This window comes from Heloderma suspectum, chromosome 2 (assembly GCF_057233095.1).
Source record: "Heloderma suspectum isolate Gila_16-S chromosome 2, 16-S_ref, whole genome shotgun sequence".
In the NCBI taxonomy this organism is placed as follows: Eukaryota; Metazoa; Chordata; class Lepidosauria; order Squamata; family Helodermatidae; genus Heloderma; species Heloderma suspectum.
In genome coordinates this window covers 111,764,402-111,781,435 of record NC_139459.1, presented here as the reverse complement: position 1 = coordinate 111,781,435, position 17,034 = coordinate 111,764,402, and the positions used below count along the sequence as shown (strand labels likewise).

Sequence of the window (17,034 nt, the reverse complement as noted above, 5' to 3'; positions counted from 1 at the left end):
GAAGTTTGTTAAATCCATTCCATCTGTGTTTCGGAGACTGTCAGGCGTCTTTCATTCCGTCATCCACTCATTGATGGAATTTTATTTTTTTAAAGGGATTTTTATATAGAATTTCATTCCGCTTGCATAAGTGTACATTAGCACAAGTATGCATTTGCACAAATCCCCCCCCCCCCCAAGTAGAAAATTGGTCTGCAGGTCCGCGGCATCCGCGCAACTCTGAAAAAGCTGATCTGCTTCAGAATCCTCAGGTTATATTAATAGAAATCCAAACTGAACTGAATCATGGTGGATTTCTCTGACATCCCTGGCCCTCTGCCATCCACTGTCCTTTGCACCAGACCCCCCTTCCACATTCCCTAAGAATCATAAAATCATAGAATAGTAGGGTTGGAAGGGGCCTATAAGACCATCGAGTCCAACCCCCCAAGAAAAAAATCCTTACCTTGAAACAGGGGGTAATAGGCAGTGGAGGGCTCCGTTTGAGACAGAAGGGTCCCCGTGTCTCTCTGCCTATCATTTGCTACCAAGGAAAAGTCTTACAGAGCCTATCCTGTCTGGAAGGGAGTCGTCTGCTGTCGCTTACCCCCTTCTCCAAGGTAAGTTGTTGTTGTTATTGTTTTTGGCTTGGGGAACGTGTGTGTGGGGTACTGCAATGTGTGTGTGGGGTAGTGCTTCTGCTAGCCAGCACAGGTGCATCTACAAGTACAGTTGTACAAAAATTGTACCAAATTACAGGGAGAGGTCTTCAGAAATCCATCCAGCTTGTCCCTCTCAAGTCAGGAGTGTTGAACCTCTTTCAGCCCAAGGCCCAAATTACAGTTTCGACAAAGCTCTTGGGGGCCACATTCCAGTGATGGGTGGGACCAAAACACCGAAAATACCAGCATCTTTTATCTTGAAGCACTTACTGCCAGTAACTAGGCCTTAGGAGAGGCATTTCAACCTTCCAGAAAGGGGAAAAAACTGCACAAAAGCCAGGAAACCAGCAAACGATTGGTGGGCAGGTGAAAGGAGGTATGGCCAGCTGGGGAACCCTGGAGGGTCAGATTAGGACCCCAGATGGGGTGGGTTTGGCCCGCAGGTCTCAGGTTCAATATCCCTGCTCTAAGCAAACAAGACAAGAATCGGAAGATTAAGAGTGGTCAGCTCCAGATACTGTGAGGACTCCTACATCTTTTGGAATTGCACAGAATGGAAAGCTCTGCCAGGTACTGCTTCACCTTCATTACAGTTCCCGTAAGAGGAGTGGCAACTAATGCCTTGATCTGATAAAATTTCTAAAGGTGCAGGAATCCCCTTGATGTGTGGACCACGTAACTAGGGATGAGCGAACTCACCTCATCCCTATAGAAATGTAATAAAATAAATAAATCCCGCCTCGCACACCACTTGCTGGACCCCCGCTGGCGACCTGACCCTGCTCGCTCAGCGTGGTGAGCCACTGGGTGGTCTGCAGGTGCCCAGCAAGTGGCATGTGGTCTCCCACTCTCTCACCAAGCCGCCATATTGCATAAAAATGGCAGCTCAGCCTTTTACAGAAATGCAGTTTTTGCACAAATGGAGCCCGTAAAGAGGACCATTTATGCAAAATTACAGGCGTAAATGGTCTAAATAGACCATTTATGCCTGTAATGTTGTGAAAATGGGCTCTTTACAGCCATCATGTGTGCAAAATCACACATTTTGTACACAGAATGGCAGCTTGATAAAGGAGTGGAGATCCCCACGTTTGCCTAACTCTGTGCATGCCAAGTCAGGTAAGTGTGGGGATCCACGGACTGGCATCCGGGGGGACAAGCTGGCGAGAAATCACCAAGCTTCCATCCCCAACTGGACACCCACAACAACCCTACTTGTAACCGAAGCAAGAAGTGGGAAAGTGCTATGGCTCCTTGGAGACTGACTAATTTATCACTTCAGATGCTTTCACAGGTAACAGGTGCAGGAGATGGTTGGCTATAAAAGTTAATGCCACAGTAAGAGATGCAAGGGTGGATAACACGCAGCGCATGGCTTGCATTCCACCCCCATGGCTGTTTTTGCAATGTCCCTGTTGAATTTGCTGCTGCATTGGTGGCAGTGGCAGCAAAAAAAAGCAGCAATTTTGCAAGGAAACAAGGCATGCAGGGAGCGTGATCCTTGTTTGCAAGCAGAATTGCACTCCTGGAAGCCTCCAACAGAACGCGATTTTGCTTGCAAACAAGGTACATGCTTGTTTGCAAAATTGCTGGGGGGCGGGATTGCTGCAATTTGGTAGTAATTTTGGCAGTGGCAGCAATTTCAATGGCAGGGGTTCTGGGGGGCAATGTGGCCTCCCAACCCCCCAGAAGCTGTCCCCCTTGCTGTAATAACTGCTATGCTCATAAGAACATAAGAAGAGCTATGCTGGATCAGACCAAGGGTCCATCTAGTCCAGCATTCTGTTCACAGAGTGCCAACCAGCTGACTTTTGGAAGCCCATAAGTAGGACACGAGTGCAATAGCACTGTCCCACCCATGTTCCCCACAACTGGTCCATAGACTCACTGCCTTTTGTACTGGAGGTAGTACATAGCCATCAGGACCAGTAGCCATTGATAGCCTTCTTCTCCAGGAATTTTTCCAATGCCCTTTTAAAGCCATCCAAATTGGTGGCCATCATTACATCTTGTGGTAGCGATTTGCATATTTTCACTATGCACTATGTGAAGAAGTAACAGTATCCTCATACTGTCTTTGGACCTGTGCCTTTAACAGCAGCCCAAAACACAGAAATTAAATAGGTGACATTTTCTCCATTACTTATCTCCATGTCTGGAAAAACTTCACCTGCTAGGTTTATCTCTTCGGCTACTTAAAAATGCAGGAGCCCAGACAGTGCAAAGATGGCAGTCTTATTCACATGTCAGGTCACTTTCCATGCTAATAATAGCCCAATTGCATGCATTTTTACTCAGAAGTAAGCCCTTCAGAGTTCACAGTGGTACTTACTCTAAATTAGTGCCCACAGCTAAATTGTGCATTTTTATGCTTGTTTTCTGGGTGACAGAAGGAAGGGGAAATACAGCATCAATCCCCTTTCTTATTCAGAATCATGTTCATTGGGTAAATGCTGGCTTGTAAATCAAGCATTTACAATGCTGATTGTAAATCAGCTAGCTGAACAAAAAACCCATGTCACTGTTGGCTCCCATCAGCTTTATAGAGAATCCCTCAGAAGGTGCAAGGGAAGAGAAGGGAGAATGATTTAATGTTCCTCCATTACTCCTCATGCCACTGTATATGAACTAGTCCATAATTTAAAATCTCAGTTCATCTTTCAGATTTCACCAGTATTACCAGAATGAAGCCTTACCTGCTTGCATTTGAAGTGTGCGTGTGCATCTCTGAGAGACAAGCTTCTTTGAGTAATTCTTCATGTCATTATCTCAGTGATGTTTTTCTTTTTAAGCAAATACACCAGGAGTCCTTTGTTTGTTTGTTTGTTTGTTGCAGGAAGGGTAAGATAGAGGTGAATATGGGGGAAGCCCAAATTATTTCTAGTGCTGTTCTGTCAGCCGAAGATAAAGACACCCCTAGGGAACAAATTTATTATTTATTTGAGAGAGTCCCAGAAAATGGACAGCTTCAGCTCAAGGTCAGTATTTGTATTTGAACAAAACAAAACAAAATATTGGAAACAGAGATTTCAGCCTTCTTGGGTTAGAATATAATCCTTCTGTTCCCTAAATGTCTCTTGTGGACTTGAAACACACTGCAGTGGCTAAAATAATTTCTCTCCTGGTCCTTGGAACAAGCTAGTAGTGGATGTCCTGTTTGCATCAGAGGAACATCTGCCCGTTGGAGTTCCTTCAGGGTAAATGTGTGTGCGTGTGTGTGTGTGAGAGAGAGAGACACAGAGAGAGAGAGAGAGACACAGAGAGAGACAGAGAGAGAAAGTGTTCTGGAGGTATATCACAGTGTTCTTTTCATTCTGTGTGTTCTTAATGTGTTCCACTGCTTACATTCTTGGATCCATATGTTTGACATGGGTACAATGACTAAGGGATATGGCTTGTAATTTCCTGTCACTAGCAAGCAACACACACACAGACATCCCATTTTGGGGCAAGGTGATGGAATGGGTGGTGGTCTATCAACTTCAGATATTCTTGGATGGAATGGATTTTCTAGACCCATTTCAATCTGGCCTCAGCACTGAAACTGCCTTGCTTATCCTGGTGGGTGACCTGTACTGGAAGAGAAACAGGGGGAAGGCGATCCTGTCCTAGACCTCTTGGTGGCTTTTGATGCCGTCATCGATAGCATCCTCCTGGAGCAGCTGCATGAGGTGGGAGTTGGGGCTATGATGATACAGTGGTTCCACACCTTCCTGGGGAACCACTTCCAAAGAGTAGCATTGGGAGGACATCTGCATGGACTTGTGGTGCTTGATCTGCCACAGTGGGTAGGAGTGCCTACTATCCACTCTATCTGGTTCACCACCTACGGCCTTCCTGGACTTGGGATAGCCTGGCCATAGTGACCCATGCCATCTGGGCATCTGTAATGTGCTCTACATGGGACTGCCCTTGAAGATGGCTCAGAGGCTTCAGCTGGTGCCAAATGCTGCCACCCAGTTATCGAACAGCATGCAAAGGCAGAAGATCATATTTTCTGTGATCTGCACTGACTGCCTATTTGCTTCAGAGTCTGCTTTAAGGTATTGATGTTGACTCATATGGTCATAAATAAATAAGCAAGCAAGCAAGCACAGGAGAAACATCTGAATAATAAATGGCATTTTATTTGTTTAGTGACAGTTTTTCTTTCTAGGTAGGCCATGACTGGGTGACGCTCCATAATGGGATGAAGTGTACTCAGGAGAACATAGACATGAACTCTGTGAGATATATACACACTGGAGCAGTTGGCTCAAAGGAGCAAGACAGTTTCGTGTTTCATCTGTGGGATGGAAACAACAGAACTCCAGTGGTGGTTTTCCCAATTGCCATTAAGGACATGGAAAAGGGTAATTCTATTTCTGATCTTTGCATAGGCTCTTCTGTTCCTTCTGTTACCTAATTCTAAGGATTGGTTCACACTACTGAATTTCTCCATGTGATCTTGTATGTGGCTACCAGACTGTGCAGAACCAGTCCACACATTTGGCAACCCAGAAACTGTTATTATCACAGCAGCTACTGAGAAAAGTGCAATCATGATCACAGAGATGGTCTCTAGCTCTCATCCTATGTACAAACCATGAACAAACCATGGGTTTAAACTCTGGGTTGTCTCTCCCTCAACAACCCAAAGTTCTGGATTCACACATCATGGAGAACAACTCAGGGACAGGGCATCCCTGTTGTTTAGCACAGCAGAAGCAGGCAAGAGGGCAGAATCCAGCATGCTCACTCACTCCCATGCAGTCCTAAACAAGCTATGGTTTGTTAACCGTGGGGTGTTCGTTGTGTGCGAACTGGGTTATGTTGATTCTGGTGTCCTTCCTATTGTTCTTAGTATGAGGATGAAGAATGAGATGCGTATCAGTTCTTCTAAAAAAAAAAAATTAACTCCCTGCTTAACGCTATGCATTATGACCATGGGATATGGTCCATGGTCCATTTAACTGTCCAGAAATGGACAGAATGCTAGGGAAGACATAGAGGATATTATTAATGCTTGATGTATCCCATAGGAAACATTGCCATTTTTATGAGGCCCCTCACTGTGTTGAAGGGTGACCGAGGCCTCTTGATGACTGACACCCTCCTTGCAATGGATGGCACTGAGAAGCCAGAGGAGCTCTTCTACGTGATAACCTCCCCACCTCAGTATGGACAGATTGAGTACATCAACTATCCTGGTGTTGCCATTACAAGTTTCAGCCAAATGGATGTGGCAGGCCAGGCAGTTTGCTATGTCCACAACAGCAAGGCAGCTTCTCCGAGAGACATGTTCAGGTAAGCAGTGAAGAATGTATTGCTTTTCTTTAGCAGCAAACTTGGCTGAACCATGGGGGAAGTAGGAATAGTCAATGCTTACATTCCAAATGCTGGTACAGTACTCTCCTTTTGGGGATGATAAATTAGATCCTTGTTTAATCTAAGATAAGGATGGTATGGTTAGTTGAGTGATTCACTGCCATCTACAGGCAACAGTTAACATTTTTGGTGTGATGTACTGTAAAGTATACTGTCGTTGATGATTGGAACATGCAGTGTTAGTAGATTATGTGTTGACATTTTAGTGGTCTCCTAAAACTACCAATGAAAAATATGGCCTCATGCATCCCATTGGGACGTATTTGTCATGGTGAAGGGGAACAAGCTGGGACTTATTAATCCAGATAAAGCAGAGGTGCTGTAAGTAGGGAAACTGGCTACTCTGGATGGAGATTTACAACTCATTGTAGATGGGGTTGCACTCCCCCTAAAGACCAGGGGCATGTTTCCACAACAACGGAAGGAGAAGCTAATGGAGGAATACTGGATTTTTTTCAAAGAAATCAGCTTTGCTGTGAGCAGGACTCCATGAGCAGATTCTCCAGACAGTAAAAATCACTTCACAGAACATACTTCCTGGTGGGGGTGGGATTTGGAGTGATTGTAATCTGGCTGGCAGGGGCTGCTCAACCAATAAGGGAAGCTTCCCCCTCTTTCCCCTGAAAGTCCAGATGCACCTGCCTTTCAGGAGCAAGCCTCATTGAGCACAATGGGAGTTACTTCCGAGTATACATACATCTGCTTGTGCTGGGAAAGAGGGGGGAGGGAGAACACAAAGACGGACACCAGCCCCCATTTTAACCAGCAGGACCTCATTGACCACAATGGGAGTTACTTCTGAGGAGACACTAATGGGTTTGTTGTGGGAAATATAGCAATAAACACAAAGACAGAAACCAGCCCCCATTGTAACCTGCAGGATATCTATAACGAAGCTGTGAAGTAGTTACTTCCTAAGGCAATGAATCAGACGTTAATCACACTTAATCACTTGATATCATGGTTAATCACACTTCAGGAATTGGGCTTTAAAATGTGCTGTGGCAATTGAGGGGCTTCTCTGTTATTTCTGTGGGCATTCAGAGGGCATGACCTTGAAACACAGAATGTTGCCCTGAGCATGCACACTAACTTTCATTCTAATGTCTCTGTTCAAGGAGACATCACACTGTTTTGTACTGTGTTTTTGCACTTGCCTTCCAGCTTTGAAACTGAGTACAAGAACTGAGTTGGCATTTGAACTTGAAACATAGAATTGTGCCCTGACAGTGTATACCAAATTTCATTCCAATATCTCAGTGTTTAACAGAGTTATCACATTACAAACAAACTGACCAACAAACAATGCTGAACTAAACTAAACTAAGCATTAAACTAAAAGCCTCACTTTGCTTGGACAATTATATTTATTTCTTTTTTGTATTTATCTCTCACCTTGCTTTTTCAAAAGAAAAAGACAAAGTGGCCCTCACAAGATGTGGGTCTGAGCAGGCCAATGGAAGTTGCCTCATAATCTTACCCTCTCCTCATGCCACCTGTGCTTTCAGAGGGGTGAGGCTGTGTGGCTTTTGGTCTCGGAGATCAATGGAAGGGATCTCCCTATCTTTCCCTCCCTTTCTGCTAGCTGCAAGATGATCTATCTGTTGAAAGACTTTGCTCTGCACACAGAAATACATTGACCAGGTTTGGATGAGACTCTGCAGCCTGTCATGGGTTATTTAACCCACGACGAGCCACAGCACCCCTTGGCCCCAGGTTGCATATACAACCCCGTCATGTTGTGTGAACCAGGTGACTGTGGGTTCTGCAAGGGGTTAAACAACCTGTGGGTTCTGCAAGGGTTAAATAACCTGACGAGCATGCATTATGCAAGGGTTAAGCAACCCTCATATAACCCTAAAACAGACCATGGCTTATGTGAGGGTTGTTTAACCCTTGTGTAACCCATGCTTGCCGGGTTCTCCCAACATGACAACCCCCAAGCGGAGGTTGCATATTCAGACTGATGGCCACATGTGGCCCACATGCCTAATAATCCACAACGGGCTGTTGTGTTGTACAAACAACCCCATTGTGCCCAAGGCACAGGAAGTAACAGTTCTGCCACAAGGGTAAAACTCTGTGCAAGGTGCACATATCAGCAAGAATGTTGATTGATTCAGGGGATCCTATGGGAATAATAGAAGACTAGGGGTATATGAAACAAGTATGAAAGAAAGGACATGATTATCCTACAGAAATATTTCTCAAACATTTGACATTCAAGGCATATTATTTTAACGAATTAATATTGGCATCAAATTTCAGACATGTACTGTGTCCAACTAGCCCTAAGTAGATCAGGAGCCTGTCTAATCACTGAACACTCAGGTCTTCGTGTTTATTTTCTTTCTTTCTTTGGGATGCGTACCGCATGCAAGCCACAATTTTAACACTCTTTAAAATTGTTAAATTTTCTGTAAACAACCTCTGATTGGTGTGATTGGAGATTGTCATTGTGACATGCGAACCCAGATTGATGAGTTGTTTAGGGGCTAAACAACCCAGTGGTTAACCCAAGAAGAAACTATGGGTTAACCGCTGGGTTGTTTAGCCCCTAAACAACCCATCAGTCCAGGTTCGCACGTCATGCTGACAACCTTTCATTAGAGTGATCGGATGTTGTTTACAGAAACCGGAAGTGACTCACAGGCAGCTCCACAAATCATGAGTTAATCAACCCAAGATTTGCTGCCGTGATGTGTGAACTAGGTCATAGGCTGCCTTTAAGGGTAAAAACCCTCTCAAGGCAGCTTGAAACAACAACAACAAGTACTGATTGATTGATTTGATTTACACCCTGCTTTTCAGGATTGCTTACAATCATAAATAAAACTTGATTAAAGCAATAATAAAACAAATACATTAAAACACAGTTAAAAACACAGCAATAGCGGAATAAAAACAGCTTCCAACCCAACAGACCCACTTACACACCAAAGGCCTGCTTGAATAAAAAGGTCTTTGCTGCCAGCAGAAGGACAGCACAGAGGGAGCAAACCTAGCCTCACTCAGCAGGGAGTTCCACAGCCTGGGAGCCGCCACCAAGGAGGCCCTCTCTCAAGTCACCACCAAATGTGCCTCTGAAAGTAGCAGTACCAAGAGAAGGGCATCCCCTGAAGATCTTAAAACCTGGGCAGGTTCACAGGGGAGAAGGTGGTCTTTCAGGTAGGCTGGTCCCAAGCTGAATAGGGTTTTAAAGGTCATAACTAAGACCTTTAATTTTGCCTGGAAACAGTCCAGTAGCCAGTGAAGCTGTTGTAACAAGGGAGTCCCATGCTCCCTGTAATCAGCCCCGGTTAACAATCTGGTCACAGCATTCTGGATCAGCTGAAGTTTCTCAATCGTTTTCGAAGGCAGTGTCAAGGGCTCCTTGGAGGCCTCTCTCAGTCTAATCCAGTAGCCAAGTCCAGACACAGACAAAGGGATTCTTTTCAAAGCTTTATTCCTCTTTTACAACTTAACAACTCTACCGTTAGCAACTAGATATGAGCAGCAGAGTACCTATGCCCTAAGTTGGAACAGTTGGTCCCCGTTTGAAAGGGAATCACTGGCAGACCCCTGAACTTAAGGGCTAGGGAGAGTCCCTCCCCTTTTCCCTTGGATCCTCTGGGCGCAACTGTTGTTTGCGTGCCAACCAGGCACTACGCCTCCTTTCCGCGCCCTCCATTTGGCGCCGCTGTCTGTGTCGGTGACGCGCGTCCATCAAGTCTGCTTCCCGTGCTCTGTCACTCCCAGGACTGCTATCTAAGCTAGGAATGCCGGTGGGAGGAATCTCCATCAGCTGTTGGCCCTGGGAAAGAGGAGCGCACTCCTCTCCCAGGAGCGACTCCTCTTCCTCAGAATCAGAACTACTCTGGGATTCTATGGGCTCAGTGTCCACCCTGACAGGCCGCTCCATTTAGAGTGCATTAATAATACATCAGTAACAAAACAAGATTGATTCACATTTTACGATACCATGACCTAGTTTGAAAGGAAAGATATAGAAGACAACACAATGTAACATCTGCTTTGCAGATTGAAATAGCAGAAGGAAAAGTTGGTGTACACGTTCAGGACACCATTCTGAATTTCAAGTATGAGCCCCAGCTGAAGCCTGCACTCATTTTCAAGTGGGTTCAAGCATGAGTGAGGCCTCTTAAGAACCGTACGTTCAAGGAAGAGGGTTAAATTATTAATTGATAAAGACAGCATCTGGAGGGACATAGGATTGTTCAGTTTCTGGGATCCGAGGTCAGAAACAGGGTTCTGAACTGGGAGCCCAGAAACCACACTCCCTCCTCCCCTTCGTAGCCAGCATGATTCTGGCTACGTCTCTGCGCTTGGAAACATAGCATGAAGACAGGAAAAAGGGGGCGGTCCTGGGGGGTGGAGGAGACTGGGGAAGCTGTGTTACACAGCTTCCTGTGCTTACCCCAGCCTCATTCTTTCCCACTCAAAAATCACCCATCTAGTGAAAATGCAGGGCAGCCCGAGCGTGGATGTGAGGATTGCCTCCATGTTCCGGCCACCCTGCATTGGATACTCGGCAGCCTCTTCCAGCTATCTCCATAGGATTGCAACCTAATTGCATGTTGTACAAGTGGAAGTTTTGTTTTTAAAACAGAACTGACTCCTGTTGAAAGAGACGCATGTTAATTCAGGCAACACATTTAAGATCGTTCTTCCCAAATAGTACAATTATTTACCATGTTGTTCTGAGAGATATTTTCACTTAATATATTCTAATGAGATATTTTAATACAATTGGAATCCCTTAACTCACTGATTAGCTGGTTAAAAAGCAGAGTGGCTAATTAATAAAACAAATCTGTATCTATTGACAGTTCTGCATCAATTTTCCCTCGTCTGTGATTTTTCCCTTTTTCTTTAATTAGTAAGCCTGATACAAGCCAGATACAGAATGCACAACATATTTTTGTACCAGTTTATCTAAGATAGTATGTATGTGTGTTCGTATTCAGATATAGCTACTGTTTTGACTACAGATGTGTGCGTGTATACATACCTGTAGTTAAGTGTTGTGGCACTGTATGAAGACATACTCAGTGTATTAACTCCAGGCCAGACACACTTTGACAGGGTATTTTAATGAAACGAAGATATACGTGTCTGTTTTAATCATTGTAAATTATGTTCCTGGCTGTTAGAATTTGGCAAAGAATTTGGTTATATACTGAGATATAAATACTGTGGCAGATTATTAAAAAATAAAACACCAAGGGCTGGTGACATTTAATTAAATGGAGGGTTTAAATGATCAGATTTTTACCGTCCGTTAAGGCACTTTATTCCATCATAAACCTCCCAGCATTGTTTGATGCCGCTGGCCCGGAAGAGGGATTTGGCACTGCTTGTTTTGGACAGATGACTTCAAGTGATTAGCAATCTGACATCAGACGCTGGCAGCAGGATGCTAAAAGAACATGCTAATGTCCTCCATTTTGACACGGTGGATCAGTTTTGTAATGAGCTGGCGCTATCTCTGATTCCATTTTTATATTTTAAATGCCATGACAGATGGTAAGTTCTGCAGCCAGCTCTATTGCCATGAACTGCAAAAAGCATGAAAACCTTGGTAATGGTGAAATCAGACCATGTGACTTGCCCTCCTAACTAAGCTTGAGAGTTATCCCCCCAAATTTCATCAGAGAGATGAGAATGTTGGCTGCTTCCCATTCCTGGGGGAAACATGGAGCAGAACTAAGCATGAAATAAACAGCATGCTGGAGCATAGGAGCATGGTGTTTCCTTAAAACAACAACCCCATTGTCTGGAAGAACCTAGCAATGCACACCATTTGCATGGTAATTATTAGCCTTCCTTTGAAAGTTAAAGCACAGATCATCTATCCTGGTGTGCTGAACCGTTTGCTGAATTGCTTTTGCTTGGGTTTTGGACTGATATCTCCATGGGCTTTTCCAAAGCAGGAGTCTAATAATTCTTCAGCATTAATATTTTTTGCACCCTTGACCAGGGCTGGCTCATTCCAATAGGCAGTACAGGCAATTCTGTAGGGTAGCAGAATTTCAGGGGATGTCTTCTAGGGAGATCCACATCACAGACCCTTTAGGCAACATGGGCCACATCACAGAGCATCTCCATTTTCCTAATGGTAGCTTTTCCCTTTTCATTCCATACAAGTGAATGGAGCAAAAATCCATTCTGTTTACTCCTTTTGCTTGCATGGAATAATGAACAGGAGCCGCAATCAGGAAAACCTTTCAGGAGAAAGTGTAATTCAGTTTCCCCTGCTGGGGAGCGGGTGGAAGAGTAACATCACCTAAAAAAAAGGACACAGATTTGCATAATATTTGTGCAGATTTATATATATACACACACACTTAGAAATAATCAATGTAACTAGAAATAAAAAAAAAACATCTAACCATAATGCAGAAGACTGTGACCAGGCGGTATGCCTGCTCCGTCTGTGGTCCAGGTAATGATGTGTTGATGGTCATCTTCAAGACCCCTGATCCACTCCCTCTCTTCTTATTGTTTTGTATCTTTAACCTGGGCATAGACTGGACAGCCCTTCAAACAGAGGATACCTTCAAATAGAGGACTGTCCTCTGTAAACTAGGGCACATGATCACCCTGCTACCTTCCTCCTTCACCCCTCAAAATCCCCCAAATGTTCTTCTATGTCTACAGAATCTCTTTCATTCCAGCTGAAGATCTGACATAACTAAACTGATGACAGGGCATCCATTTTACCATTGGCACAAGTGTTAGGTCAGTGCAGACAGCTGCTGCAACGTTCCCAGATGGGAATAGTACCCTCCAGTAAATATATTTCTTACTCCTATAAAGTATTTGGCCGGCCTGTTCTCGTTCCCATCTGTTTGATGGCATCATGCCTACACACAAGTTGGTCAATTCCTAATCATCAGCGGAAGTGGAAGTTTATTAGGCTGGTAGGCTGGATATCAGCAGTTTCTCTGGCCAGGAGGTCACAAACTCCACTGTTGGAGGTCATTAAACATCAGGCACAGAACCTCAAAGGTATCAAAGTGTTTCTGACCTCAAGAGTTTTAGGCTTGATCTTTCAACCTAGGCCTAAGGTGAAATAAATGATCCAAATATGGACTGTTTTAGGTATCTGAACAAAATGGCTGTAGTTCAGTGTAAATCTCACTTCGGATTTCACCTCAATTCAAAAGGATTCAGATTGCAGGGCTGGCAACGACCTGTGAGCTTGAAAGCCTGCTGCCGCTCAGAATAAACAGCGCGAGTGACCCAACTCGGTATACAAAATTATAGTTCATTGGAGAGAGGAAACACGACTTGCTGACACATGTAGATTTGAAATTAACATAATTCAAGTAGATCATTTGAAATGGTGTGTGGTAAAAGCAAAATGCACGCTGAATGCTGCTGTTATTATTAACAGGTAATGTCTCTGAAAAATAAATGCCTAGAGCAAATTCCTGATAAGTAGGACTGGATGTATGGAACACATCTTATCAGTCTTGAAACAACTTCACTGGCTCTCAGTCCATTTCCAGGCCTAATTCAAGGTTCTGGTTTTAACTTAAGATGGGGATACTTCAAGGACTGCCACATGTCATATGAATCTGCTTACATGAAGGTTCTTGTCAGGGTTCCACCATTGGCCTGGACCCCCTGGGCAACTCCTTAAGGATCTCTTGCTTCATTAAGAGTCCCACCTTCCTTCTTTTAAATTTCCCCGTCCCAATATCTTGAGATTGACACACCAGACACTTGGGTGTTAACCATAACAGTTTACTGGTAAATTAAAGCAAGCATTTTACAAATAAAGGTATTTACAGAATAGAGATGATACAAAAGGCATTAAGAAAATAAAAGGTGCAAAAAATGCAAGTTTCTCTACCCTAGCTGTACTTCTCCAGGCTGCTTCTTTCTCTTCAGCCTCTGGTTTTCCTGTCTTCGGTCTTACTTCTCTTTGGTCTCCCTCTTACTGGCTCTCTCTCCCTTTATATCCCCTCCTTCCCCAAAACCGAAAATACTGTTTCAAACTTGGAGAAATGAAACCTAACTCAGGAAAATGAAAACAACCAGGGAAATTAAACTACTCTCAGGGGTCCCCTCTCCCAACAAAAAACCCAGGCCTCTAGGCCTGACCTTTTTCTTTTCCTTTGCCGCTGTAGGCCTCAAACCTTCACAGTTCTCATCTGAGTCCCTTCTATGGGTTCCTGCGCAGTCTCTGGAGAGGTGGGTTGTTGTTGTTGTTGGCCCAGGATAGTGCCTTATCTACTGTGGTGCCCATCCTCTAGAACTTGCTCCTCAGGGAGGCTTGCTTGGGCCTGTCTTTGTTATTTTGGGGGCACCAGGTGAAGACTTGCTTATTCACCCAGGACATTTAATGTTGTATACGTGAAAAATGATATATAAATGCGTAAACTAAATTAATATTTCCATGATGCTTTGCTTTGCGCAGCTGAAAAGAAACATAACAGAATACTGAAATGTGAGTGTAATAATGTATATACACATCTTCATAACCCATCCCACAATTTGTAGTCTATGTACAGAGTTGGTTTGGTCATAAATCATTTGAATGCTGTATCTGAGCTTAGGTCTGATTCTCACCAAGACCCATTCTAGCAGAGGCTGGGGTCTTGCTATGCATCTCGAAGGAAGTTCCTAAGAGGCAAGCCCTTTAGTAAAGGTGTCTGTTATATTTCATTTCAGTAGATGGTGAAACAGGATCACATGCTGAAGGCTGCCTTGCCTCTTTTTGCCAGATTCGTCGTCAGCAACGGGCTAAGAACGAAACATGGAGAGTTTGAGATCATCCTGGAGACAGTGGATCGAGCCTTACCCTCAGTGGTCAAGAACAAAGGTTTAAGATTATTTGAAGGTGGCATGGCGTTCATTTCTCCAGATGTCTTACAGCTTTCAGACCCGGACACAGCTCCACAAAACCTTTCCTTTCTCCTAGCACAGCTGCCACAGTACGGCCAGCTCTCCAACAGAGAGTCTGGACTATGTCAGCAAAGCTTTAGCCAACATGATGTGGACACTCAGAATGTTGCCTATCAGCATGGAGGAGGAGATTCTCGAATTGACAGATTTACATTTGTGGCCACGGATGGAGTGAATCAAGGCTTCATCATAAACGGCAAGGTTCAAGTAGAGCCCGTGGCATTCATAATTCAGGCAAGTTCCACGTACATGTACACATGCACACAGTATTACATTTGGCTTTCATTCTTGAAGCATAAATCCACATTTCTGGCTGCTTCTAGAAACCATCCCAAGGCTGATTCAAGTGTGAATGGGGAACCAAGGGAAGGACCCAACAGTATCCAGCCACTAGTGCAATTTATGTTGTGCTAGCTGAAACCAATGCTTGCGCAATCTCAATAGTGCTTGTTAGCATGACAGATTTCCCAGGAAACTTGTTGCACTAGCAAGCACTATTGATGTTGCGCAAGTGTTGGTTTCCACTAGCACAACGTAAATTATGGTAGCAGCCAGACACTGTCCCCAAATTCCTGCAGCCCAGCATCCAGTCCCCTAGGTTTGGGTTTGTTTGCTCGCCCCCTATTCTGAGGTGTATTCTAGTGTAGGTTTTTGGATCTTCTGTGTTTTATTGTGTCAGTTTTGTAAACCACCCTGGATGCACAACTGAAGGGTGGTGTATGTATTCTGTAGAAATAACAAATATACTTTGCATCCTGAGTTTTTGAGTTTCATAATTCTTGAGTAATCAGCATGTCTTCAACTACTCCTGTATAAAATGAAATGCTTAGGTGTGGCATGGAAGTACCTTAGTAATTTTGCTGTACACTTTCTCACCTCCAACAGGAAAAGCCAATGATGTTCATAAACATCTATGCATCCTGGAACCCTGATAGTGCAGAGTGCCAGAACGTATGGGAAGCCTATATGTGCAGGCCAGCCTTCCCCATCCTGATGTGCTCCAAGTGTCTTGGACTGTAACTCTCAGCTTGCCCCAGACAGTCATGCTGTAGTCCACATCTGGAGGGCGCCAGATTGGAGAAGGCTGCTGTAGGCGCTTCCCTGCAGACTTCCTCAGAGACAAGGCCATGGAGTGACACCATCCCAGAAGTGGGACCAGAGCTACGGCCCTGCAAACCCTTTTTATGTGCTATGCGCTTTCACCTGATTCACATGTGAAGGGGACATTTGAGCCTGGATTTTGAGGGACTCATTTCAATGTATCTCCCCCTACATTGGGTTACATGTTTGCCATGCTTTGGTTTTCTAAGTAGTGGAAGTTTAGCTTAACCATTTTGAGATTTTAAGACCTCCTGTTTTGACTGAGATGTACAAATGTTTTCTTTCACAAAGTAAAGCCTTTCATCAAAATCTAACAGTAATGTTTAATTTTCATTTCAGGTGGACAGCCCTACAAAAACAGCCCCAGAAATTGTCCACCTTCGTTGTGCTTCAGATGTGGAACTTCTGAAAAACGGCAACTATGGTATTTACATTACTATCCGGTCACTGAAGGCATCCGATTGTGATACAGATGATGATCAGATAATTTTTAAGATTTTACGAGGCCCTCAATATGGCTACTTGCAAAATGTAACAACAGGTATTGTGTCATATCAGTTTTTTAATATAATTTACGGTATCTTGTGTTGGGAATTATTGCAGCTTGTGTTTCTAACGAAGAGCTAAACTACACACTATGTTATATGCATAGCATGTAGCTGATCCTAACCCATTTTCTACTTTAGTGTAAGCTTGCAGGGCCCCGATCTGGATCAGGACCACCACACATGGGTGGGTGAGGGTTAAACCTTCCCACCCAACTGCTTTCCCCCTTAAATTTACCCCACCCCCACCCCCATGCAGGGGCTAATGAAAGAAAGAAAGAAAAAAACAACTCCATTGGCACCAATAGAGGTTTTTCATTCTTTCTGTAGTCTCTGTGGGGGAGGGGGACGACGACAGCTGGGAAGGAAGGTTTGAGCCCCCCCTCCCTGTGCACACTGGTCCTAATTCGCATCAGGGTTCTACATGCCTACACTAAAAGTAAAAAAAAAAAAATTAAGATGAG

The 17,034-nt window shown here is 44.1% G+C and overlaps 1 protein-coding gene across 7 annotated transcripts in view; it reads left to right on the top strand.

Annotated features, from left to right (window-relative positions):
* FREM1 (FRAS1 related extracellular matrix 1) overlaps nucleotides 1–17,034 on the top strand; it is a 108,494-nt gene that overhangs the window by 63,198 nt on the left and 28,262 nt on the right. For all 7 annotated transcript variants that reach the window (XR_014787800.1, XR_014787802.1, XR_014787801.1 and 4 more), the window contains 5 exons: nucleotides 3,478–3,619; nucleotides 4,798–4,993; nucleotides 5,663–5,927; nucleotides 14,744–15,158; nucleotides 16,365–16,566. Coding sequence is in view for 3 of the 7 variants with exons in the window: in XM_084834532.1 (XP_084690658.1) it covers nucleotides 3,478–3,619; nucleotides 4,798–4,993; nucleotides 5,663–5,927; nucleotides 14,744–15,158; nucleotides 16,365–16,566 (1,220 nt within the window). In the remaining 4 variants the exon portion in view is untranslated. The remainder of the gene's footprint in view (nucleotides 1–3,477; nucleotides 3,620–4,797; nucleotides 4,994–5,662; nucleotides 5,928–14,743; nucleotides 15,159–16,364; nucleotides 16,567–17,034) is intronic.